The sequence below is a fragment of the Lepus europaeus genome, chromosome 3 (genome assembly GCF_033115175.1).
Source record: "Lepus europaeus isolate LE1 chromosome 3, mLepTim1.pri, whole genome shotgun sequence".
In the NCBI taxonomy this organism is placed as follows: domain Eukaryota; kingdom Metazoa; phylum Chordata; class Mammalia; order Lagomorpha; family Leporidae; genus Lepus; species Lepus europaeus.
In genome coordinates this window covers 117,338,915-117,365,283 of record NC_084829.1, presented here as the reverse complement: position 1 = coordinate 117,365,283, position 26,369 = coordinate 117,338,915, and the positions used below count along the sequence as shown (strand labels likewise).

General features: G+C 38.3%; 1 protein-coding gene and 1 pseudogene across 2 annotated transcripts in view; both read left to right on the top strand.

Annotated features, from left to right (window-relative positions):
• Window positions 1-26,369, top strand: part of CEP85L (centrosomal protein 85 like) — a 228,405-nt gene that overhangs the window by 159,634 nt on the left and 42,402 nt on the right. For both annotated transcript variants that reach the window (XM_062186677.1, XM_062186675.1), the window contains exons 4-6: window positions 1,314-1,432; window positions 8,794-8,911; window positions 20,979-21,158. In XM_062186677.1, the coding sequence (XP_062042661.1) occupies window positions 1,314-1,432; window positions 8,794-8,911; window positions 20,979-21,158 (417 nt within the window). The remainder of the gene's footprint in view (window positions 1-1,313; window positions 1,433-8,793; window positions 8,912-20,978; window positions 21,159-26,369) is intronic.
• Window positions 12,724-14,164, top strand: LOC133757074 (YEATS domain-containing protein 4-like; annotated as a pseudogene).

The following is a 26,369-nucleotide window of genomic DNA, read 5'->3' as shown; positions in this document are numbered from 1 at the left end:
TTACTGACAAACATCTTAATTTAAAAGATAAATGTAGGAGTGGTTGATGTCACACAATTGATGGTTTCCTCAGAAGTAGGCCTTGTTAATAGCATCTTTGAAAAACAAAAATAGGACTGTGCATTTCAATGTTCCTTACGTTGCTTTGTGGTGTTTTTATAGCAACATTCTTAGGTTCCTATTTGACTTGCAGGTTGGAGTAGGTTCCTAGAGCTGCTGTAATAAAAGTCCCACCATCTCTGTGGGTTAACCACCACAAGTATATTACCTCACAGTTCTAGAAGCTGAAAATTAAGGTGACAGCAGAGTTGGTTCCTTCTGAGGGCAATGAAGAAGAATCTGCCCTAGGCCTCCCCTTAGCTTCTGGTGTTTTGCTGGCAGTCTTGTTATTCCTTGGAATTTATTTGCATTACTCTGATATCTGCTTTGATCTTCACATGATATTCCCCCTGTATCTCATCACATAGTCTTCCTTCTGTGTATAGATCCAAAGTTCACTTTTCTGTTAGGATGCTTGTCACTGTGGGTTGGAGCTCACCCTAACAACCTAATTTTACCTTTACTGCATCTGCAGAGGCCCTGTTTCTAAATGATGTCACTCTTTGAGATATTCGAGGTTAGGATTTCAACATCTCTTTTTGTGGAACACAGCTGAACCTTTGATACTAAAATTAAAAAATGTTGTTTTGGTTGTTGAAATTTGAGGATATTTACCATATTAATTTTCATTGTTGTGAGTGTATTGTGAATATTTGAAACTTTTGTTAAATTCCAAGCAGAGTTTTTCTAAATTATTTTATTCACACTGGAGAACAGTAATCATTGAAATTATCATATTTCTGTGGACACACTTATTTGTGAAAATTTTGTGATTTTGAAATTTTAATTAAATGATGTGCTACATGAAAATTTGATCTGTGTACTACAGAAACTGCTTTTATTTCCTCACAGAAACCCTTCTGGTAAGGTTCGGCTAGTTGAGCCGTGTTACATTCCTTTATATTTGCTTTCCTTAGGCCAGGATTAATCATTTATATCCAGAAAGCTCTCATTTCCACAAAGGTGTGAGCTTTTATATAATAGTATAATTAGCCAGGTTTTATGTCCTGTTGTCATCAGTTCTTCCTTAACATTTACTTTCGAACTTACTTGAAATTCTCCATGTTATGCTGGCCTTTGCAAGTGTGTTTCAGGTGGTCTTAAAAACCATCAAAGATGTAGTTTTCTATTTTTTAATGATTGAGAAAATAGTAGTATATAAATATCCTGAAAGACACATTTAGTATACTAACACTGTAAATATGTCTATGCAGGTTTTGACTGGATCATCTCATCAGAGTTACTCACCTGCCTATCAAGATTTCAGTAAGTGGGAATCAGTGCTGAAAATAAAAGAAGGACTTCTAAGGCAAAAAGAAATTGTAATTGATCGGTGAGTCTTTTTTTAATTACTAAATATTTCAGTCATATGGAAATGTAGATTAATGTAATAAATTAATGAAACAAATACCTTTGTATTCTCTACTTAGAGTAGAACTGGAATCTCAGGCAGGTGTTTAGCTCAGTGGTTAAGTTACTGGAGTCCGGTTATCAGAGTGCCTAGGTTTTGGTCCTTACTTTGCATCTGGTCCAGCTTCCTGCTAATGTGCACACTTGGGAGGTAGCGGGTATCAAGTTCCCTGGGTCCTTGCCACCCATGGGAAAACGCAGATTGAGTTCTGAGCTCCTATTTTCAGAGTAGCCCAGCCTCAGCTGTTGTGGACATTTGGGCAGTGAAACTAGCAGATGGAGGAGGTCTGTCTCTCTAAGTATCTCTGTTGCCTTGCCTTTCAAAATGAAAAACAATCAGAAGAACTAGAATCTTACAAATATGTTGATGCCATGTGTCTGTCCCTTTCCAGCTTTGTCCTTTCAAGGACTTAGGATTGGTCCAGTTTGCCTAATTTCTGTGATCTTCCTCAGTCACTTTAGTGTGACTCCTTACTAGAAATTTCTCTGTTTTCTGCTTCAGGTAGCAGGTTAGCTACAATGTTAATGCACTATCAGGATTAAAAGATAATGCCTTTTTTCCCCAAGCTACAGTTAGGAAATAGTAAATGGAAAGCAACTTTCAAGTAATATTTCCTCTAACTATTGTGTGTCAGGTCTGATACCATATTAACTGTATTTATGATTAATGTTTAAAATTAAGTGATTTAAGGAGGGTAGATATTGTGGCACAGCAGTTAATTTAAGATGTTGCTTTGGGTACCCACAACTCATATTGGAGTGCCTGGGTTCAAGTCCTTGCTCTGCTTCCAATCCAGCTTTCTGCTGATGTGCACCCTGGGAGACAGGCCCTAGTACCTGGATCCCTGCCAACCATGTGGGAGACAGATGGAGTTTCTGGGCTCCTGGCTTCAGCCTGGCCCAGCCCCAGCTATTGAGGGCATTTGGGGAATGAACCAGCAGGTGAAAGATCTCTCTCTGTCTCTCTGTTTCTGTTGCTCTGCCTTTCAAATAATTAAAAAGGAATAAATAAAACCTTTTTTAAAATTAAATAACTTAGATAAAATTTATGTAAGTTTTTTTAGACATTTCAAAATTTTTAAATGTTTGAGTACTAAAGCTCTGTAAAAGCAATTCATTTGTATATAACAATCTCCTGAAACTTTTTTAGATTTATTTTATTTATTTGAAAGGCAGAGTTACAGAGAGAAAGAGATAGAGAGAGGTCTTCTACCTGCCAGTTTGCTCCCAATATGGCCATAACAGCTGGAGCTGAGCCAAGCTAAAGCCAGGAGCCCGGAGCTTTATCTAGGTCTCATATGTGGGTTCAGGGGCCCAAGGATTTGGGCCATCTTTCTCTGCTTTCCCAGGCACATTAGCAAGGAGGTGGAATGGAAGTGGAGCAACTGGGACTTGAACTGGCACCCATGTGGGATGCTGGTAACACAAGCAGTGACTTAACCCATTATGCCACAAAGCCAGCCCCTTCTCCTGAAACCTTAATGTTACTTAATTATATTTTCTCCTAGGGATAATTAAATGTGTTGTGTATCATGGTAATTGGGAAAAAAGTCAAGGGTACTTTTTTTTAAAACCAGTGCTAATTGTTGTTTATATTCATGTCTTATTTAGGATAAAGTTGTAGATTTTTCTAGATGCCTTTTTAAGTTGTGGAGGCTCCTTTCATTCCTAGGCAGCTGATGAATTTTCAAATGTAAAACTTATTTTGCAGTTTATGGGATAGATCCCATTTTGTTGTTTTTCTTTTTTTTATTTATTTTCTTTTTTTTATCTTTGGATTGAGTTTGCTAAATTTTAGGAATTTTTACTTTATTCTCATAAGATCAATCCTATACTAAGTAAAGAGTTCAATAAATAGTGTGAAGAAAAAAACATACTGTTCCTCAGCAGTGGAGACAAGGGCTGTGAGCAATCATCAAATTGCAAAATGTACATGCAACTCTTACATATTACAGTTTTTGGTACTCTGTTATTTACGGCAGATCAGGGAAAGCACATGCTATTTTTCTTTTTGGGACTGGTTTATTTCACTAAATGTAGTGGTTTGTAGTTGCATCCATTTTGTTGGAAAAGACAGGATTTCATTTTTTTTATGACTGAGTAGTATTCCATTCTATATATCTATATCTGTATTTGTATCTATACCACAATTTTTTTTTAAGATTTATTTTATTTATTTGAAAGAGTTACAGAGAGAGGTAGAGACAGAGAGAAAGAGGTTTTCCATCTTTCTGCTGGTTCACTTCCCAAATGGCTGCAACAACCAGAACTGAGGGATTGGAAGCCAGTAGCCAAGAACTTCTTCCAGGTCTCCCACATAGACCACAGTTTACTTATTCAGTCTTCAGTTGATGGATATTTGGGTTGTTGAATGACAATAAACATGTAGTACAGATAACTCTTTCATATGCTGATATCATGTCATTTAGATAAGTCCCCAGGAGTGGGATGGCTGGGTCATTTGGTAGATCTGTCTTCCACAATGTCTGAACTAATTTGCATTCCCACCAACAGCAGATTAGGGTATCTTTCCCCCCACATTCTCACCAGCATTTACTGTTTTTGGATTTCTGTGTAAGAGCCATTCTAACTCAGGTGAGGTGAAACCTCATTGTGGTTTTTATTTGCAGTTCCACAGGGCTTCTTGAATCGTGGGTATACAGTTCTTACCAAATTTGGAAAAATTCTGGCTCATTATCTATAGTTTTTTTTTTTTTTTCCTGCATGCTCCTCCCCTTTTTTTAACCTCCTCTTTCAGGACTCCAGTTATACATTTGTTTGACCTCTTAGGATAGTCCTACAGGTCATTGTTGTTGAGTTTTTTGTTTTGTTTTTTACTTGTTCATCTTTTTTTCTCCATGTGTATCTTTTTGGCTAGTTTCCACCACTGTGTTTCAATTTCACTAGTCTTTTCTTCACTATCTTAATCTGCTGTTAATTGCATTCAATGAATTATTTCTACCTTCCATGCCTTTAGTTAACACATTTTTTCTTCTAGCTTCTTGAACATATGGGTACATTTATAGCTGATTTAGTGTACTTGTCTTATGTCTACCATCTGTGTCAGTTCTGTTTCAGTTGATTGATTTTTTTAATGGGCTATATTTTCCTGCTTCTTTACAATCTCAGTAGTTTTTAATTTGATGCCAGACATTATGAATTTTAACTAGTTTTAGATACTACATATTTTTGTATTCCTAGGCTTTGTTCAAGGCAGCAGTTTTTTGTTCTTGTTTTGTTCTTTTAAATTGTGTGAGCTGGCACTAGAGCTATATTCACTGTAGGGTTAATTTTTCCCCACTACTGAGATAAGACACATGTTATAAATCTACGATTTTTCGGCCTCTGTACTCTTTGCTTTTTGTGTCAGATAATTATTTGTTGGAGATAGAGGGGCCACCCTGTTTATTGTAGACATTTATTAGCATCTCTGGCCTCTATGCCAGTAACATTCTGTTCCAGTTGTTAGAATCAAGAGTCTCTGGATGTTGCTACATGTCCCCTGGAATCAAAATTGCCCTAGCTGAAAAGTCCTGCTAACCAATGCCCTGTATCATTAAGTTTTTCACTGTGGTATTTGGGAATGGGCAGTATTCCAAGCCCCATGTGAGCCTCAGACACTGTTCCTTCTAAACTTTTTTTTTTTTTCATGTTTTAATGATTTAATTAAAAAGTGGTAAGGAAGTAAACTTTTAAAAGAAGTACAAAGTCACACAAATCCACATCTCCAGCTTGGAAATAATTCTCCCTAGTGTTTGTCATTCACATATATTATATTTCAACCAGTTTAAAATGCCATCAATGTTTTTTTTTTTTTATTTTTTTTTACTTTTATTTAATGAATATAAATTTCCAGTGTACAGCTTATGGATTACAATGGCTTCCCCCCCCCCAATAACTTCCCTCCCACCCGCAACCCTCCCCCCTCCCGCTCCCTCTCCCCTTCCATTTGCATCAAGATTCATTTTCAATTCTCTTTATATACAGAAGATCAATTTAGTATAAAGATTTCAACAGTTTGCACCCACATAGAAACACAAAGTGAAACATACTGTTTGAGTACTAGTTATAGCATTAAATCACAATGGACAGCACATTAAGGACAGAGATCCCACATGAGGAGCAAGTGCACAGTGGCTCCTGTTGTTGACCCAACAAATTGACACTCTAGTTTATGGCGCCAGTAACCATCCTAGGCTGTCGTCATGAGTTGCCAAGGCTATGGAAGCCTTCCAAGTTCACCGACTCTGATCATATTTAGACAAGGTCATAAAAGACAGAGTGAGGATAGTAACCAATGATCCTAAGAGTGGCATTTACCAGGTTTGAACAATTATACAGCATTAAGTGGGGAAGAGGACCATCAGTACACACATGTTGGGAGTAGAGCCATTGGTGGTAGAGTAGAGGTTATGATTACAAAGGAATGAGGCCCAAGTGCACTAGACAGGGCCTAGAACAAAGGACAGAGTCATTATTAGAGGAGCTAAGAAAGGTGCTGTCTAAGCTACAATTAAGTTTTCTGATTGAGAGGCAAATAGAACCTGATAGAAGGGGCTTGATAATAATCTGGTGGGCTTTAGGCCTTGTAAATTCAGAGGCCCAGACCTATCTATCTCTTCACATGGGGTATATCCTAAGGGAGGTGTGAACCTCCTAGGGGAAGGCACTCTGTTGACTTTCATTACTTGGCTGGCCTGGGAGGAGAGCTGGCCAGGTAAAGGCAGGGGGCATCTCTAACAAGAAATTTACAGTTCTGCCTGCAATGTTGCTGACCCTACTTGACCATCCCCTCAGCTGCAGTGGTCACTTTGGAAGTTGGGCTGAGTGAAGGGCTTTTCAGCTTAGAGCCAATAAGATCTGTGGCTCTGACCTGGGCATCCTTCGACTCCAGGGCAGGTCCATTTCCAGTGATCCAACTCTTGGCAGAGCTGCCAGGGCTCTTCACAAGCTGACTTCTGCTGAAGCCCAGGCTTACCACATTGAAAGCCACTGCAGTGGACTGGCCTGTTGGGTCTCCTTGAGGGCAGATCACTGTACAGATCAGCCATTAATAGCCCTGCCACCCATTGCTTCTGATGCCTAGCTTTCTTTTCCTCCTGGTTTGTGTTAAAGCAGACCAGAGGATGCAAGTCAAGGGAGTGCCCGTTTCCCATCTCTAATCTTCGGTGGCCTGAACTACAAGTCTATAGTCACAGGCATGTTCTGTAGTAGTTTTTCTAAGGTAGTCAATGCCCATGAGGAAAATTATATTCTCACTTTAAAACATTCTTTCCCTTTGGTCTGAAAGGGAGGTTTTTTCTACTTACTGTATACTTTGCTGATGGTGAAGTGAATCAAGCTATGAGATTATTATTTGAGTTTTCTTAAGTTGTTATCTAATGGTTGAAACGGTTTGCTAAGTATTCATGTGATATTGCTATTGTCAGCAAGCGATCTAGGACTTGCTCCCTCATTTCTCTATTCTAAGCCCAACTTGTTCTTTCATTTCTCTATTCTCTTCAAGGTAGGAAACTAATTCTATTATGAAGGAATCTGTAGGATGCACAATTTAATCTTTAGACCTTATAAAAGAGATGGCTAACATTTTTCTGTTCCTTCTAAACTTTTTGTTGCCCCCCTCTCTATCCACATACACCTTCAGTAGTTTGCTCATAAATGCATTAGTTAGTGTTCAGCTGAGTGCTCAGCGGTGACCAAGCACTGTAGGCGCTGTCATTGCCTTGGTGTCTCCAGATGCCCAGCCTTTTCTCTTCTACTCAGGGAGACCACAGTTTCTGAGCTGGAGCTTGAAAACTCTCCTAGCACTGGGCTGAAGCAGTGGGAGGGCCCACTTCATTTGTTGTCCATCTCCCAGATCACTGTTCTTAATTACCTGGAAAAAGACCTTTTTGTTATAAAATGTCAAAGTATTTGAAGTGTTATTGAAAAGTGTTCAACCTTCTCCCCTAATTTAACTGTTTCTTATTTCATGTTTCTATGTGAATTTCCTTAAAGAATAATGATTTTTTATACATGAAAATAAGTAGAACAAGCTGTTTTTTTTTTTTTGTTTTTTTTTTTTTGTTTTTTTTTTTTTTTGGGCAGGCAGAGTGGACAGTGAGAGAGAGAGAGACAGAGAGAAAGGTCTTCCTTTCGCCGTTGGTTCACCCCCCAATGGCTGTCGCGGCCGGCGCGCTGCGGCCGGCGTATCATGCTGATCTGAAGCCAGGAGCCAGGTGCTTCTCCTGGTCTCCCATGTGGATGCAGGGCCCAAGGACTTGGGCCATCCTCCACCGCACTCCCGGGCCATGGCAGAGAGCTGGCCTGGAAGAGGGGCAACCAAGACAGAATCTGGTGCCCCAACCGGGACTAGAACCCTGGGGTGCTGGCGCCGCAGGCGGAGGATTAGCCTATTGAGCCACGGCACCGGCTAGAACAAGCTCTTTAATGCAGTCAGAAACTCATAACCTCGCTTACTAAAAAAGTTTCTTTGTTGGTAATTTTGAATAACATCAAGTTATTTGTTTAGCCACACTGCTGTTATTATTTCTTAAAAGATTTCTTTTCTCATAATCTTAATTATGAGACTTGCTATTGAACTTTTAAAGATGATAAAGATGTTAGCATCATACCTGACATATAACAGTTTTAAAATATGTAAGGTTACACATTTACTAAATTAAATTACTTGTTTCAGATAATTTCTGAAAAAAAGATTTGAAACTGTGTGTCTGGTTCCAACATGACATTATGTTAGTGAATAAGATGTCAGAGCTGCCCAAAGATCTAAGTCTCTCATTGAGTTCTCCACCATTGCCGATGCTTATGTGTAGACTGCAGTTTGGGAGATGATCAAGATTATGCATGTGTAGAACAATTACTGAGCTAGACAATCTTTATAAAAATACTTTTTACTCTTGACAGTGAAGAGTCTCAAAAACTTCTATTGATACATAGAGTGTTGAGGAGAATTTGGATGAATGGAATTGATTTCAAGGTAATGACATTTCAGACTAAGGATATAACATTATGTTAGGTAACAAAAAGAAAACAAAGCATGACTTCGTGGAATAAAGAAGACTGAATTCTATTATTGCCAGAATTACTTTGTAGTATAAATACATTCTTAACTGTAGTTCTACATATCTCATGTTCCTAAAAGTAAAAAATTTCTCTATGATTTTACATTTGATAATACTTTTAAACTGTTATGTAAAATTTTGAAATACTAGAAGTTCTACTTAAAGCTATCTACTAGAAAAGTATATTCTTTGTAATGTGATATTAAATTATGTTTTACAGGCAGAAGCAACAAATTACCCACCTACATGAGAGGATAAGGGATAATGAATTACGGGCACAACATGCCATGTTAGGACATTATGTAAATTGTGATGATTCTTATGTGGCTACTTTGCAGGTAAGACTACAGAGAATTTTGTGATTATTTGTAAGTTGTGGGTTAATATACTTATAATATTAGGGCATTTTCAATTGATTATTCACATGTCACTAAATAGGTAGCATCCCTTTTCTTTTACAGGTCTGTGATTTTCCATTTTACAGAGATAGCATAAATTCAACCTGCTTCCTCATCAGAAATCGGATTGTTTCTAGTTTGTGGCTATTATTAATAATGCTGTGAAGAACAACTTTTTTTTTTTTTTTTTAAGATTTATTTATTTATTTGAAAGGCAGAGTTACAGAGAGGCAGAGAGAGAGAGAGAGGTCTTCTATCCACTGGTTCACTACCCAAATGGCCACAACGGCCAGAGCTGTGCCGATCTGAAGCCAGAAGCCAGGAGCCAGGAGCTTCTTCTGGATCTCCCATGTAGGTGCAGGGGCCCCAGGCCATAGCAGAGAGCTGGATTCAAAGTAGAGCAGCTGGAACTTGAACCAGCACCCACATGGGATGCTGGCACTGCAGGCGGCAGCTTTACCCGCTGTGCCATAGTGCTGGCCCCAAGAATAACCTTTTATAAATACGATTTGCTCAGGTGTAACTATTTGTGTAAATGAATTCCCAGAAATGAAATTTCTAGGTGTTATATGACTAATTTTTATTGATTGTATCAAATTGCTGTTCTGGAGAGAAGTGTCTAAGACTGCCCTTTTTTTTTTTTTTTTTTTGACAGGCAGAGTTAGACAGTGAGAGATAAGACTCCCCTTTTTCCACCTGCTTACTCCCAGCCATGTTAAGTGTGTTACCAAACTTTGGGAATTTTTCCCTTTGGGTAGATTTATACAAAATGCAGGAGGAGTTATCTCAAAGGCTTTAATGTGTGTGAGGGTACTTCAAAGAGTTCATGGGAAGTGTTTAAAACATGAGTTTATTTTGGTGCATGTAGATTTTTGAAATCCTTTCATAGTTTTTTTATAATATGCATTTTTCATGTGGTATGAAAAATACTTTTTTCACATCAGAATAAAGTCATACCTTCAATTCTGTTTTCTCACAAACTTTTTGAAGTATCCTCATTTTTTTGACTGATATTGAGCTGCTTTTTATATATTTAAGACGCATTGACATTTCTTGTTCTGAAAATATCTAATATTCTTTATTTTATTTTTATAATTTAAAATTTATATAATTTATTTTATATAAATTAGTCTTATTTATGATTTGATTGAAAAATGCATTTCCCAAATTTGTCATATTGTCTGATTATATCATTGTTTATTTTATGTAATTTTTTTACCAAAAAGTCTTTTTCATTCTGAATATTTTCCACCTTTCTGAATGAGCCCATTCACCAAAACAGTTCCTAAGCATCTGTGCTAAATTCTGAGGTTATAAAAGTGAAAAATAGCTCTTACAGAGATTACACCAGAAAACACAATTTTCCATTTCTTCTGAATTTACTTGTGTTCCATATGGGTAAACCAATCTTTAGAACCTAGAATAGAAAGTGGGTGAAATAGGTTTTGCTTGTAAATAGAGTGCATTCTAATGGGAACACAGACAACAGGGTCCATGATGCTTTTAACATAATTTATATGACTGGAAGGGCTACATTTCCTATTTATAACCCTCCTTTTTAAGAAGTTTCTGAAAATGTACTTGTGTGTTTTTCTGTATAAAGTTTATAATTGCCTTATTTTCAAAGGAAAAGAAAGCCATATTTTCAAAATTTATTTTAAAAGCAGATGAGATGGGGGCTGATGGGGTGAGAGAGAGAGATCTTAATCCATTGTTTCATACCTCAGATGGCTGCAGTGGGGGCAGGTGGAGGGGTGCAGCGTGAAACCAGTAGTCCTGAACTCCATCCAAGTATCCTATGTGGCTGGCAGGGGCACAGCAGTAGGGCTATCCCAGGCACATTAGCAGGGAGGAGCTGAATCAGAAGCAGAGCAGCCAGGACTTGAACCAATGCTCCCTTATGGAATGCTGGTGTCCCAAGCAGAGCTTTATCTGATGTGCCAGGATGCCAGCTCCACCTGTTAGTTTTTTTGGGAGTAGGGTGGGAATCAAAAATTAGACCAGATAACTATTTTTTTACAGATTTATTTATTTACTTGAGAGGCAGAGTTATAGATAGAAAGAGGGAGACATAGAGAGAGGTCTTCCATCCTCTGGTTCACTTCTTCAGTGGCCTCAACAGAGCTGGGCCAATCTGAAGCCAGGAGCTTCTTCCTGGTCTCCTATGTGGGTGCAGGAGCCCAAGCACTTGGGCCATCTCCTGCTGCTTTTCCATGCCATCAGCAGGGAGTTGGATCAGAAGTGGAGCAGCCGAGACAGGCAATGGTGCCCATGCGGGATGCCAGCACTGCAGGCAGATGCTTAACCTACCATGCCACAGCACTGGCCCTACCAGATAACTTTTTTATGATGGATATTTCCCTTTATGGACATTTTTCTTCGTGTTCCTCATCAAAGTCTTTTTACCTAGATTTAAAAAAATCCCTTTAGATGGAATTTTCTCTTCATTATGTCTTCATGTGTTTGCATTGATATATTAAAATCAGGAAATAAGAGAGAAGCAAATAAGTATCAAATTTACCTGAGGCAGAGCCCTTTAACGTAGATTCCAGCTTACTCTTAATACTTTAGTTACTGATATATCAGAGTAACTTGTTATTGCATGGTTTCATTTATGACTCCTGTTCTCTGATAAGACTCTGGTACAGTACTGAATTTAATCACATACAGTTTTTTGAAAATAGTATTCTTATGCTATAAAGTACTATAATTTGCTTTGATAACAGTATTCTTGATAGAAATATTGAATTTATAACTTTGCCATTCTCTATAAATATTTTAATTAAATTATACAATTACTGTATTGGCCAAAACAAGTAAAACAATAGATCTCCGAAAACTAGTGTTTTTTTGACACAGGATCAGACCAGTAGAGGGCTCTCTAAGCCAGTCTCTAAAGTCAGATAAAACTATCTGGAAAGATGGAAAAGGGTTTGCTAAAAAAATTAGAAGGAATTTAAGTGAAGTGGAGAATCAAACTGTAGCTGAAAAATTTGATTTAAGAAGGGAAAATTGTAAAAATGAATGCCAAGAAAATCCTAAATATTAAATAAGCATGATAAATGTAGGAGAAAAGCGTTTATCAGTAGGTAGAGATAGACAGCTGATTAAGGGTTAAAAAACAATATGATAAAATATTTCTTTACAAAAGGAATTTTTACTATAGGTCATTAAAAAACCAACTTTAGTTTTTATATACAGTATTTGCAATGTGTACATTTTTCTTCTTCATAGGTTGTTTATCCTAATTTCATAGCACATTAAGCAAAATTTTGCATTTAATATTCAGTGTATTCCTGAGTAAATAAAGTCAATTTGTAAAATAAAAATAGAATTATTTTATTAATTTATTGATGAAAATTGTATTCTTGAGAAGTAAATTCCATTTGTCTATTAAAAACTTGGACAGACCTATACTTTAGTTGACCTCAGAAGTAGACGTCACTAAGGCTCATGGACACAAAATGAGAATGTCTTTATCCTAGATAAACTCCAAAGCTTCTTAGATAGTTTTAATGGTAGAACCAAAGTGTGGGCTCTCCTCCTGCGCCGGGGCTGAATGGCCTTCAAGGACGGTGTCTGCCTGAAAGGGTTGGCCGCTGCTGAGCGCCTCAAGCACTGGGACTTGCCTTCTCTTAGTCAGAAACCCTCCAGCTGTGCCTGCATGGAGGAGCAGCTGCTCTGAGGGGAGCGGCTACCCTGCCGGCCCCAGTGTCTTTCCCTGGCAGCAGCGGCTTCTTCCATGGGACAATATGTTCAAGAGAATGGCCGAATTTGGGTCTGACTCCGGCGGGAGAGTAAAGGGAATAACTATTGTTGAACCAATAGTTTATGGTTAATATCGCTCGATATTTTGGAAAGAGAAGAAGATGGGCACACACATCAGTGGACGGTATATGTAAAGCCATATAGAAATGAGGGTATGTCGGCATATGGGAAGAAAATCCAATTTAAATTGCACGAAAGTTATGGCAATCCTTCTAAGAGTTGTTACTAAGCCTCCATATGAAATTACCTTGACAGGATGGGGTGAATTTGAAATAATCATCAAGATTTTATTGACCCTAATGAAAGACCTGTAACCCTGTACCACTTATTAAAACTATTTCAATCAGACCGGCACCCCGGCTCACTAGGCTAATCCTCCGCCTGCAGCGCCAGAACCCCAGGTTCTAGTCCCGGTTGGGGCACCGGATTCTGTCTCAGTAGCTCCTCTTCCAGTCCAGCTTTCTGCTGTGGCCCGGGAAGACAGTGGAGGAGGCTCAAGTGCTTGGGCACTGCACCCACATGGGTGACCAGGAGGAAGCACCTGGCTCCTGGCTTGGGATCAGCGCGGTGTGCTGGCCACAACAGCCATTTGGGGGTTGAACCAACGGAAAGGAAGACCTTCTCTCTCTCTCTCTCTCTCTCTCTCTCTCTCTCTAACTCTGCCTGTCAGAAAAAACAACAACAACAAAAAAAAACCAAACTATTTCAATCGGACACGAATGTAATGCTAGGGAAAAACAGTGGTTTCAGAGTTCTATGATGAAATGATATTTCAAGACCCAACAGCAGTGATGCAACAATTATTAACATCTCGTCAGCTATCATTATGAGTCTATAAGCATGAAACAGAGTTTGCAGAACTTGAAGTGAAACTAGAGAAAAATTAGAAGCTACCAAGAAAAAAACAAGCTTTGAAATTGTAGAGCTGAAGGAGAAATTAAAAGTTAAGTCGTGAAGAGCCTAGGGTGGTTACTGGCGCCATAAACAAGAGTGTCAATTTGTTGGGTCAACAACAGGAGTCACTGTGCACTTGCTCCTCATGTGGGATCTCTGTCCTTAATGTGCTGTTCATTTTGATTTAATGCTATAACTAGTACTCAAACAGTATGTTTCACTTTGAGTTTCTATGTGGGTGCAAACTGTTGAAATCTTTACTTAATATATACTAAATTGATCTTCTGTATATAAAGAGAATTGAAAATGAATCTTGATGTGAATGGAAGGGTAGAGGGAGCAGGAGAGGGGAGGGTTGCGGGTCGGAGGGAAGTTATGGGAGGGGGAAGCCATTGTAATCCATAAGCTGTACATTGGAAATTTATATTCATTAAATAAAAGTTTAAAAAAAAAAGTAAGTCGTGAAACTATAAATTGTCTAAAAATGAAATCAGGAAACTTGAAGAAGATGATCAGACAAAAGACATATAAATGGCTTTGAAGAGAATTTGCTGAAAATAAGGTGGACTTTGATGGAGAAAAGGAGTTAATTATGATGTTTCTTAGAGGAACTGTATATGTAGTTGTTGACTAGATTCTTGGCAGTGGAGTCCAAGTATTTGTACTACTCAAACAATCTTTAAGGGAAATATGTATACATTAAGGATCAATCCTGCATAGGATTTTACCAACCCATTTTAGGGAAATTCTATGATGTTAAGCACAATTTTTAAAATATTTTTATTTTAGTATATGTGTAGGTTGTTGTCCTTTAACAGGCATCAAAATTTCATTATGAAGAATAACTTGTACAAATTTTGTGTGTATTTCTCTAGTAGTTAGAATTAGTGGTAAAATTAGCCTGTGTATTTAATTTCTTCAAGTTCTTACCTGCCCCCATGTTACCTGTCTTGTATATGGTATGCCCAGTACATAATCAATAAATGTAGTTTGCAGATCATAAAAAAAAAGGGTGGTTTGTACTTAAAATGCTATATCCCAAAATACCAATGTATGGTTAATAGGCCTTCATGAAAAAAATCAAAATATAAAAGACTCTTTTTCTTAATGTTAATTGAAAAAGGAAGAGGTCTCTTTTCTGTATACATGGGTACCTTGGAAAGACTGACTGGGTTATACTTTTATTAAGCCTTATGGATGTATTCTTCTCTTCTTTCTTGCTGTCCCTTTTCTTTCCATTTGTATCATGTTAATTCTATTTTTTTCCTTCAGCTGTTTTGTTCTATGACCAAATCCTTTGGTTCTGATGAGCATTTAGTAAATGAGTCCAACCTTGACAAATGACCCCATTAAACAAAACATTAAATATCTAATGTGTTAAAAACCAATGCCACAAAAGTGTGAAGAGCATTTTCTACCTTCATTGGTCAAAGAGGGACTTGTATCAAAGAACATGTTTATCCATTTCCTTAAAAGGCATTTAGGGGAAAAAAGATACTTCGGTTCACTGTGGATAGGTACCATTTAGGCTCTAGTAATAAAAAAATGTGAATAAAGTGGTTTTACCTTCAAGGGATGTACAATAAAGTGAGCAACACTGAAAAGCAATGGATAATTGTATGTTAGTGGAGGTGCCCAAACGGATTAGATATGAAGAGCTATGGGAACTCCTACTAAGAGCATAAAGGGGCCAGCGCTGTGGCGTAGTGGGTAAAGCCACCACCTGCAGTGCCGGCACCGGCATCCCATATGGACTCCAGTTCTAGTCCTGGCTGCTCTACTTCTGACCCCGCTCTCTGCTATGACCTGTGAAATCAGTAGAACATGGCTCAAGTTCTTGGACCCCTGTACCGGCATGGGAGACCTGGAAGAAGCTCCTGGCTCCTGATTTCGAATCAACATAGCTCTGGCCATTGTGGCCATTCGCGGGGAGGGGCGTGAACCAGCAGATGGAAGACTTTACTCTCTCACTCTGTCTCTCTGTCTCCCTCTGCTTCTCTGTGACTCTGCCTTTCAAATAAATAAATAAGTAAATCTTTAAAAAAAAAAACAAGAACATATAAACTCATCTTCCAGAGGTCAGATCGTTTCCTGTGTGATGGGATATCTCATCTGAGCACCTGTTGAACTAGGGTTTGAGGCACAATGCATAACATGTAAAGATGCCCACAGGACTGAGGGAAAACAATGTATTTGGAAAACTCTGAGTTATTCTGTGTGGGTGAAGGATAAAATGAGAGAAAGAGAGTGATAAGAGCTCTGACTGAAAAGTAAGCAGGGGGTCACGTGATAGCAACGACTTGGAAAAGGGCCCATCTGTCTCAGGTTTGCGTAGGGCAGTCCCAGTTTATGCCTGTTATACTGATATAATTATTACTAATATCTTCTTTCACTCTGCACAGTATTCTGGTTTGTACTGGATGACAGAAACTGGATTTAATATAGATGGTATTGGAAACAGGGAAGCCAGTCAGGAAAATTTCTTAGTAGTCTTAAAAGAACATGTGAATTCTAAAACAGTGGTGGTCAGGATGAGAAAAAGAGTGTTTATTGAATATCTGTGTCACCATGCATAGTAAAATGGGCCAGATTTAGTGACTTGTTTATTGGGATGAGAAAGAATAATTACCTATTTTCATATAATGATGGTTGATTGGCTTACAGTATCGGTGACCTTGGTGGAGCCTGCTGAATTAAGAATAGTTTTCAATGGGGCCGGTGCTGTGGGTGTAGTGGGCTGAGCCTCTGCCTAGTGTTGGTATCCCATATGGGTGCTGGTTTGTGTCCCTGCTGCTCCTCTTCCAACCTAGCAGTAGAGGGGCTGCTGCACCCAAGTGGGAAACCCAGAAGAAGCTCCTGGCTCCTGGCTTCAGATCCGCCAGGCTCAGCTCCGGCTATTGCGGCCATTTGGGGAGTAAACCAGCAGATGGAAGACCTGTCTCTTCCTCTCTCTCTCTCTCTCTCTCTCTCTCTGTAACTCTGCCTCTCAAGTAAATAAATAAATCTTTAAAGAAACAGATTTTTAAGGAGATAAGTCTGAGCTAAACTTACACATTGTCACTTTGGTTGAGGTGCAGCATGAGGCTGACATGTGTGGGTGCAGTCAGGTCTGAGCCACAAGTAAGAGATTTTAGTGTCGTTGTTCTAAGTGTTGTGTGGTTGTTGAAGTCTTGGGCATGTTCAGATGTTACAGAGAATGTTTGAGAATAAGAAAATGGGGCCCAGAACTAAGACAGGGAACAGTGGTATTTTAGAAACTAACAGAAGAGCCCAATTGTGAAGGAGCATGGGCACAGTTGTCATAGAAATGAAGGAAAGGAAATCTTTCTCTGCAAAGTAGGAAATTCAGAGAAAGCAGGTAAGGGACTGAAAAAGATGAGTCTTGGCCGGCGCCGTGGCTCACTTGGCTAATCCTCCACCTGCGGCGCTGGCACCGGGTTCTAGTCCCGGTTGGGGCACCAGATTCTGTCTCGGTTGCTCCTCTTCCAGTCCAGCTCTCTGCTGTGGCCCAGGAGTGCAGTGGAGGAGGCCCAAGTGCTTGGGCCCTGCACCCACATGGGAGATCAGGAGGAAGCACCTGGCTCCTGGCTTCGGATCGGTGCAGTGTGCTGGTGTAGTGGCCATTTCGGGGGTGAACCAATGGAAGGAAAACCTTTCTCTCGGTCTCTCTCACTAACTCTGCCTGTCAAAAAAAAAAAAAAAAGAAAGAAAAGAAAAGAAAAAAAATGAGGTTTTTTTTTGTTTGTTTTTGTTTTTTTTTAATTTATTTGAAAGGCAGAGGTACAAAGAGAAAAGGAGGGTCGGGGAGAGGGAGAGAGAGAGAGAGAGTCAGAGATCAACAGATCTTCCACTGGTTCACTCCTCAAAAGGCCACAAAAGTTGGGGCTTGGTGATACTGAAGCAAGGAGCCTAGAACTCCATCTAGGTTTCGCACGTTGGTGGCACGGTCCTAAGAACTTGTGCCATCTTCTGTTCCTTTCCCAAGTGCATTAGTAGGAAGTAGAGGGAACACCCTGCCTGTTGCTAATCTTAGTGGGAAAGCTCACCACTAAAAGTGTTAGCTACAAGTTTTTTTGTAGCTGTGTATTAAGTTGAGGAAGTTTCCTTCTTATCCTAGTTTGCTGAGTTTTTAATCATGAACGGGTGTTGGTTTTTGTCAAATTCTTTTTCTGCATCTATTGATCATGTGATTTTTCTTTTTTAGCTATTTGGTGTGATGGAGTACATTTTTGATTTTCAAATGTTAAACCAACCTTACATACCTGGGAAAATCCCACTTGATCTTCTTGTATAATTATTTTTATACACTTTGAGATTTAATTTGCCAATATTTTGTTGAGGATTTTAGCATCTATGTTTATGCATACAGTGGTCTATAGTTTCCTCGTAAAGACTTTGTCTCATTTTGGCTTTATGGCAATGCGCTCCTCATTGAGTAAGGAAGTATTACTTCTACTTTTGTGTTCTAGATGAGAATTTTCAGAAATGGTATACATTCTTCCTTGGGTAAATTTAAATTTACCATTGAATCCATTAGGACCTGGCACTTTCTGTTTGGGGAGGTTATTAACTGTTTAGTGAGTTCCTTTAGTGGATATGATCCTATTGAGTATTGAATGAGTTGTGGTAGATTTTGTCTTTCAAGAACTTGTTCTTTTCCAGTGGGTTATCCATGGGATCTGTAGTAAGTAATTTGTGTCTGCTTTCTTTTTTTCTTAGCCTGCCTAGAGGCTTATTGATTTTATTGGTTTTATTCTTTTTCTTTTTTGAAGATTTATTTATTTATTTGAAAGTCAGAGTTACTCAGAGAAGGAGAGGCAGAGAGAGAGAGAGGTCTTCCATCAATGGCTCACTCCCCAATTGGCTGCAATGGCTGGAGCTGCGCCGATCTGAAGCCAGGAGCCAGGAGCTTCTTCTGGATCTCCCATGTAGGTGCAGGGGCCCAAGGACTTGGGCTATCTTCTACTGCTTTCCCAGGCCATAGCAGAGAGCTGGGTGGGAAGTGCAGCAGCCAGGCCTTGAACCAGTGCCCATATGAGATGCCAACACTGCAGGCCAGGGTGTTAACCTGCTGGTTTTTTCAAAGAACCATCTTTTGGCTTTTTTGATTTTTTTTTTTCAATTCTTATTCCCAGTTTCATTAATTATTTGCTGTGATTTAATTGTACCTTCTGCTTACTTTAAATTTTATAACCTCTATTTCTTCTGGTTGATTGTGTCTACTTTACATAGTTTCCTGGAGTAGAGGTTTATAAAATTGATTTTAGAGTTTTCTTCTTGTCTAATATATGTATTCAGTGCCATAGCTTTCCCTGTAACCACTGCTTTCTTGGATTCTACAATTTTTGGTAAATTTTATTTTTACTTTCATTTAATTAGAAAATTTTTAAATTTCTCATTTCCTGTTTAGCCCATACATTATTTAGAAATTTTAACCCATGCATCATTTAGAAGGTTTTTTTTTAATCTCTTAAGTATTTTGGAATTTCCCAGCTGTATTTCTGTTTTTTATTTTTAGTTTTTTTTTTTTTTAAGATTTATTCATTTATTTGAAAGTCAGAGTTACACAGTGAGAGAAGGAGAGGCAGAGAGAGAGAAAGAGAGAGGTCTTCTGTTTGCTGGTTCACTCCCCAATTGGCCACAGTGGTCGGAGCTGCACGAATCTGAAGCCAACAGCCAGGAGTTTCTTCCAGGTCTCCCACATGTGTGCAGGGGCCCAAGGACTTGGGCCATCTTCTACTGCTTTCCCAGGCTATAGCAGAGAGTTGGATAGGAAGTTGAGCAGCTGGGACTCAAACCAGTGCGCATATGGGATGCTGGCACTGCAGGAGGCAGCTTTACCCACTGTGCATGGCGTGGGCCCCTATATTTAGTTTATTTCCACTTTGGTCTAAGAGCCAGACATTGGATAGTTTCCTATCTTGTAAAATTGTTAAGGTGTGTTTTATGGTTCTGAGTGATGTTTATCTTGGTGAATGTTACAGATGAGCTTGAGAAGAATGTGTAATGCTGTTGAGATGAGTAGTATGTAGATGTCAGCTGTGTCTCATTTGTTGCTGGGGCTATGGAGATCAACTGAGTGCTTACTGATTCTCTACCTGCTGGATCTGACCATTTCTAATAGAGAATTGTTAAGATCTCTAACTAGTGTAGTGGATTATTTATTTGTCCTTGCAGTTGTTGTTTTTTAAATATGTATTTTGGGGCCCAGCACTGTGGCGTAGTGAGCGAGTAAAGTCACTGCCTGTAGCGCCGGCATCCCATATGGGCGCTGGTTCGAGTCCCGGCTGCTGCACTTCAATCCAGCCCTCTGTTGTGGCCTGGAAAGCAGCAGAAGGTGTCCCAAGCCCTTGGGCCCCTGCATCCCTGTGGGAGACCCAGAAGAGGCTCCTGGCTTCAGATTGGCTCAGCTCTGGCCACTGTGGCCATTTGGGGAGTGAACCAGCAAAGGGAAGACTTTCTCTCTTTCTCTCTCTCTCTCTCTCTCTCTCTGTCTCTTTCTCTTTCACTCTCTCTCTTCCTCTACCTCTCTGTAACTCTGCCTTTCAAATAAATAAAATAAAAAGATGTAGCTTAAAATGTGTATATTGACACTGTTGTTTAATACATATGCTTTAAAGATTGTTATGTCTTGTTAGAATATTGACCCCTTTGTTATTATGTAATATTGATAACTTTCCTTGCTGTAAAGGATGCTGTTTCTGAAATTAATATAGCTGTTCTTGCTTTCAAGGGATATTGGTATGGTACGTCTTCTCCATCTCTTTAGTTTGCATCCATGTGTGCCTTTATATTTAGTGAATCTAAAATGGGTTTCTTGTACACTACAAATAGGTGGATCTTATGTTTTAATCCACTCTCACTATTTCTGTTTTTTTGATTGATGCATTTAAACCACTGATATTCAGAGTGACTTTGGATGTAGTTCCACTAATATCAACCATATTTGTTAAAGGTTTCTATTTGTTGTTCTTTATTCCTTTTTTTCTCTCTTACCATTTGAGCATTTTATATGAATCAGTTTTCTTTTGCTTTTTATTTTATCCATTATACCTCCCTTTAATTTTCTTTCCTGATTGTCCTGGGATTTTCATATACTTTTAATTAATTCAAGCCCATTGTCAAATAACCCTTTAGTGCTTTGTGGATAGTGCCAAGTAGCCTAAAATAACCATTTTCCTAAACTTTCCTTCATGTCCCATGTACCATTATATCACTGTTGATGTCCATTTCACTTATACATGAACATATCTAATAACTGTATAATTAGAAAGCAGGAGAGCTTGGATTGAAACCAGGGTCTTTACACTTTAAAATCTTACTTGCTTTTTTTCTTTCCTAATAGCCACAATATGAGAACACTGCCCTCCAGACTCCATTTTCAGAGCAGTCAGTGTCCCATTCCCAGCAAGATGAACTGGAGCAAAAGCTTGCATCTACTGAGAAAGAGATTTTACAGCTCAATGAGTTTCTCAAACAAAGAGTAAGCCAATTTAATGAAGAGAAGAAAAAACTAGAGGAAAAGGTAGGCATTTTTATAAAGTTGCATTAGATTTATAGTATTTCTTCAACATATAATTGTCATTTTCCTTGTTCTTGGTGTCATACCAAGTTACACATTTATAGCAAAGTGATTAGTTTTGTGTTAACTTTTGAGAAACCCTGGGCTGTCTGCAAAAGTCCAAGGCTTTTCTTAAGAGATGGAAATACTGCTTTATGTTGTATCTTTCTAATTAATAGTGAAACCCTTTTTAAGTCAATTGTTTGTCCCATTATCTATACTCCTTTTCCTTACTGGATCTATCATTCTCTGTTTCTTTGTTAGGTTGGGCAAAAGAATTGATAAATGAAATGAAGTTGGTCTTTGATTCATAAGGATAGGACTTTAAGTTATTAAGTTCAAGTTCCTGATTCAGAATAAGTAGCTAAAAGCCAAATGTGTACATATGCACATGATATATATCTACATTTATTTGACTTTTCTGCCTTTATTAGAAGTATTTTTATGCATTATAAGGTTTTAAGATTTTAGGGTTTGAAGAAGGCAAGGAGGCAGCCAATAAAAGCAGAAAAGATTGTTATTGTGGAAAGGACAGCATAATGGAGTTGGAGGTGGGATTGTAGCCTGCCTGGAGAGCAGGAGGGGAGGCTGAAGTGAGTGCTCAGCCCCTGCACAGTGGGCAATAACGTATTATTGATGTTTGCTGGGGGAGGGCCATGGAGACATGCTGAGAGATCCATGTCCACTGTGATAAAGTGGGTCTGAATGCTCAGAAAAGATGCTTGGTAGGTGTTTATTGGGACCAACAGTGTATACTGTATGGTCTTATTAGGCAAGGAACTGTAAAAGTCAGAGTCAAGCCAGCAGAATCTTAGGCAATGAAATGCCACAGTGTTACTATCGGGGTCATTTTGCTTGTGCCCAGCTTTACCAGGTGTGCAGTTAACCATTTGTGTCCCAACAATTCAGCGAGTTGTAACACATATTTCATTTTATTCCATTGTAGAATCATTAAAAGTCAAGGAGATTACATGCTAGCCCTAATTTATTGAAGAGCCATAGGTCCTGAGCCACTGCTTAGTGGTAGAACTTGTTTTAGACTATTGTTCTTGATATATCTTGCTTATTAATATATATATAGTGAGCTTTCCATTCAGAGGATGTTGGAGTAGGTCACCATGATTTCTGCAGACAAATTTGGTGTTACTAATAGAGAATTCAGTGGATATCTTTGTGTATACATGTATATATACATAGGAGTTGAACTTTGTATCTTCCAAAACCGACAAAAATATTATATGATCTTTCTCAGTTGTATGTTGTCTTTCATCTTGGCTAATTTGAAAATAGCTTAAGTATCTCATATCTTTTCTGCATTTTATATTGTTTTGTGTAATACCACAATCTGAGGGAGGGAAATATATTCACTGATATGCACAAGGGAGGAATTAAAATAGTCTCTCACCTGAGACCTCTTAAAAATTGTGATGAAAATTTTGATGATTAAGTGAGTAAATTTTCTAAAATACATTTTAAGAATATTTTGTCTAAACTTCTCTCATCATTTTTGATGTCTAGTGGTTAATAAAAACATCTTATATATTTACTACCTATTTGACATTTCCTGCTTTGGATGTGTCATTAGGACTTAATAGTTTTCATGTTCAAAACTCCATTCTTTTTTTTTTTTCAACTTTTATTTAATAAAAGTAAAACTTTTGGATGATAGCAGCTCCCCTACCCCCCCATAACCTCCCTCCTACCTACAACCATCCCATCTCCCACTCCCTTTCCCATCCCATTCTTCATCAAGAGTCATTTTCAATTATCTTTATATGCAGAAGATCGACTTACTATATACTAAGTAAAGATTTCAACAGACTACACCCACATAGATGCACAAAGTATAGAGTACTGTTTGAGTAGCAGTTTTACTGTTAATTTGCATAGTACAACACATTAAGCACACAGATCCTACATGGGGAGTAAGTGCACAGTGACTACTGTTGTTGATTTAACAATTGACACTCTTATTTGTGACATCAGTAATCACCCGAGACTCTTGTCATAAGCTGCCAAGGCTATGGAAGCCTCTTGAGTTCACCAAGTCCGATCCTATTTAGACAAGGCCATAGTCAAAATGGAAGTTCTCTCCTCCCTTCAGAGAAAGGTACCTCCTTTGGTGGCCTGTTCTTTCCACTGGCATCTCACTCACAGAGTTCGTCCATTTAGGTTTTTTTTTTTCTTTTTCCCAGAGTGCCTTGGCTTTCCATGCCTGAAATATTCTCATGGGCTTTTTAGCCAGATCTGAATGCCTTAGGGGCTGATTCTGAGGCCAGAGTGCTGTTTAGGGCATTTGCAATTCTATGAGTCTGCTGTGTATCCTGCTTCCCAGGAAGCAGAAATGATTCTATCATTTTGTTTAAGTGATCCCTTTGACACTTAATCCTATCATTATGATCCATTATGAACTGAAACTGATCACTTGGACTAGTGAGATGGCATTGGTCCAAGCTACCTTGATGGGATTGAATTGGAATCCCCTGGCACGTTTCCAACTCTACCACTAGGGTTAAGTCCGAGTGAGCATGTGCAGAACTGTACGTCTCCTCCCTCTCTTATTCCCACTCTTATATTTAACAGGGATAACTTTTCAGTTAAATTTAAACACTAAGAATAATTGTATGTTAATTACAGAGTTCAACCAATGGTATTAAATAGAACAAAAAAAATAGTAAAGGGAATAAAATAGTAAGTTGTTCCTCGACAGTCAGGATAAGGGCTTATCAAGCCATTGTTTTTCATAGTGTCCATTTCACTTCTACAGGTTTCCTTTTTGGTGCTCGGTTAGTTGTCACCGATCAGGGAGAACATATGATATTTGTTTCTGGCTTATTTCACTCAGCATGATGTTTTCCAGATTCCTCCATTTTGTTGCAAATGACTGGATTTCATTTTTTTTTTTTTACTGCTGTATAGTATTCTATAGAGTCCATATCCCATAATTTCTTTATCCAGTCTACTGTTGATGGGCATTTGGGTTGGTTCCAGGTCTTAGCTTTGTGAATTGAGCTGCAATAAACATTAATGTGCAGACAGCTTTTTTGTTTGCCAATATAATTTCCTTTGGGTAAATTCCAAGGAGTGGGATGGCTGGGTCATGTGATAGGGTTATTTTCAGGCTTCTGAGGAATCTCCAGACTGACTTCCATAGTGGCTTAACCAGTTTGCATTCCCACCAACAGTGGATTAATGAGCCTTTTTCTCCACATCCTCGCCAGCATCTGTTGTTGGTAGATTTCTGTATGGGAGCCATTCTTACTGGGGTGAGGTGAAACCTCATTGTGGTTTTGATTTTCATTTCCCTGATGGCTAGTGATCCTGAACATTTCATATGTCTATTGGGCATTTGGATTTCCTCTTTTGAAAAATGTCTGTTAAGGTCCTTGGCCCATCTCTTAAGTGGGTTGTTTGTTTTGTTGTGGGGTTTCTTGATCTCTTTGTAGATTCTGGTTATTAATCCTTTATCTGTTGCATAGTTTGCAAATGTTTTTTCCCATTCTGTCGGTTGCCTCTTCGCTTTCCTGACTGTTTCTTTAGCAGTACAGAAACTTCTCAATTTGATGTAACCCTAATTGTTAATTTTGGCTTTGACTTCCTGTGTCTCTAGGGTCTTTTCCAAGAAGTCTTTGCCTGTGCCTGTATCTTGCAGGGTTTCTCCGATGTTCTCTGATAATTTGATGGTGTTGGGTTGTAGATTTATGTCTTTATTCCATGTTGAGTGGATTTTTGTGTAAGGTACTTCATGCTTCTGCATGTGGAAATCCAGTTTTCCCAGCACCATTTGTTGAATAGACTGTCCTTGCTCCAGGAATTGGTTTTATCTTCTTGATCAAATATAAATTGGCTGTAGATGTTTGATTTCTGGTGTTTCTATTCTGTTCCACTGGTCTTTCCATCTGTTTCTGTACCAGTACCATATTGCAAAACTCCATTTTTAATGTGTCTTCTGACTGCCCTATCCTCTCAAACAAAATGAAATGAAAACTTTAAGTGCTCATTTATATGTGTTGTAGTTATGCATGCTAGGAACTTTACTACATCTAATCAAGCCTGTCTCATATGTATATATATAAAATCTGCCCTTTACCAGATTCCAATACTACCAATCTGGTCTAGGTCATCATTTCCTGCAAAGCTTATTGATATCTGTGAATCCACTCTCTCCTTGCATCTGCTTTTTCCTGGTCCCAATCACTTCTTTTCCTGTTGTTGTAATTCTGTGTATTTAATTTATTATACTCTTATAATGCGAAGGATATTTATATATAGCAAAATATACAGATCTTGAGCATTCAGTTAATGGTACACATTTATATTATTTTCACCCAAAATAAGATGCAAAATCATCTTGAGAAGTTCCCCTCTGTTTCTTCCTACTCAGTCTTTGTCTAAAATGCTTTGATTTGTATTACCCTAGATTGATTTTGATTCTTTTTCAACTTCATATAAATAAAGTCCCAAGCTATTTATTCTTTTGTATTTTTTTCTTTCTGTGCTTCGGTGTCTTTGATAATTCATTCATATTGTTGCATGCATCAGTAGTTACTACTTATTGCTGAATGTGTTCTATTAGAGAACGTGTACAATGTGTTTATATTACTTGTTGGACATTTGGATTTTCAAGATATTTTGTGCATGTTTTCATTTGTTTCAATAAATGTCTAGGAGTATAACTGATGTGTCATAGGATCCATAGAGTAGATGTTTAACTCACAAGAAAGAACCCAGTTTCTCCCAGGTGTTTGTCTTTGTAATATTGAATGTTCTATCAGTGTTTGAGGGTTGCAGTTGCTCCATGTCATCCCACATTTTTTCTTAAGTATAGGAGATTGAACTTTTTAAAATGCAGATTAAGTTAGTTCACTTACTTGATGAAGACTTCTTAATACCATCCCATTGTTTTTTTTTTTTTAAGTAGTAAGAACATTTAATAAAAGACCTGTCCTATTAATAAAATTTTAAGTATGTAATACAGCATTGTTCACTATAGGTATGGTGTCATACAACAGATCTCCAACACTTGCTTACTTATGTAACTGAAAATTTGTAAGCACTGGAAAATAGCTTCCTATTTCCCCACTCCCCATCCCCTGACAGCCACATTCGGTTCTCTATTTTCAGAAATATGTTGTATAAGAAAACACCTACAGGGTTTGTCTTTCTGTGACTTGT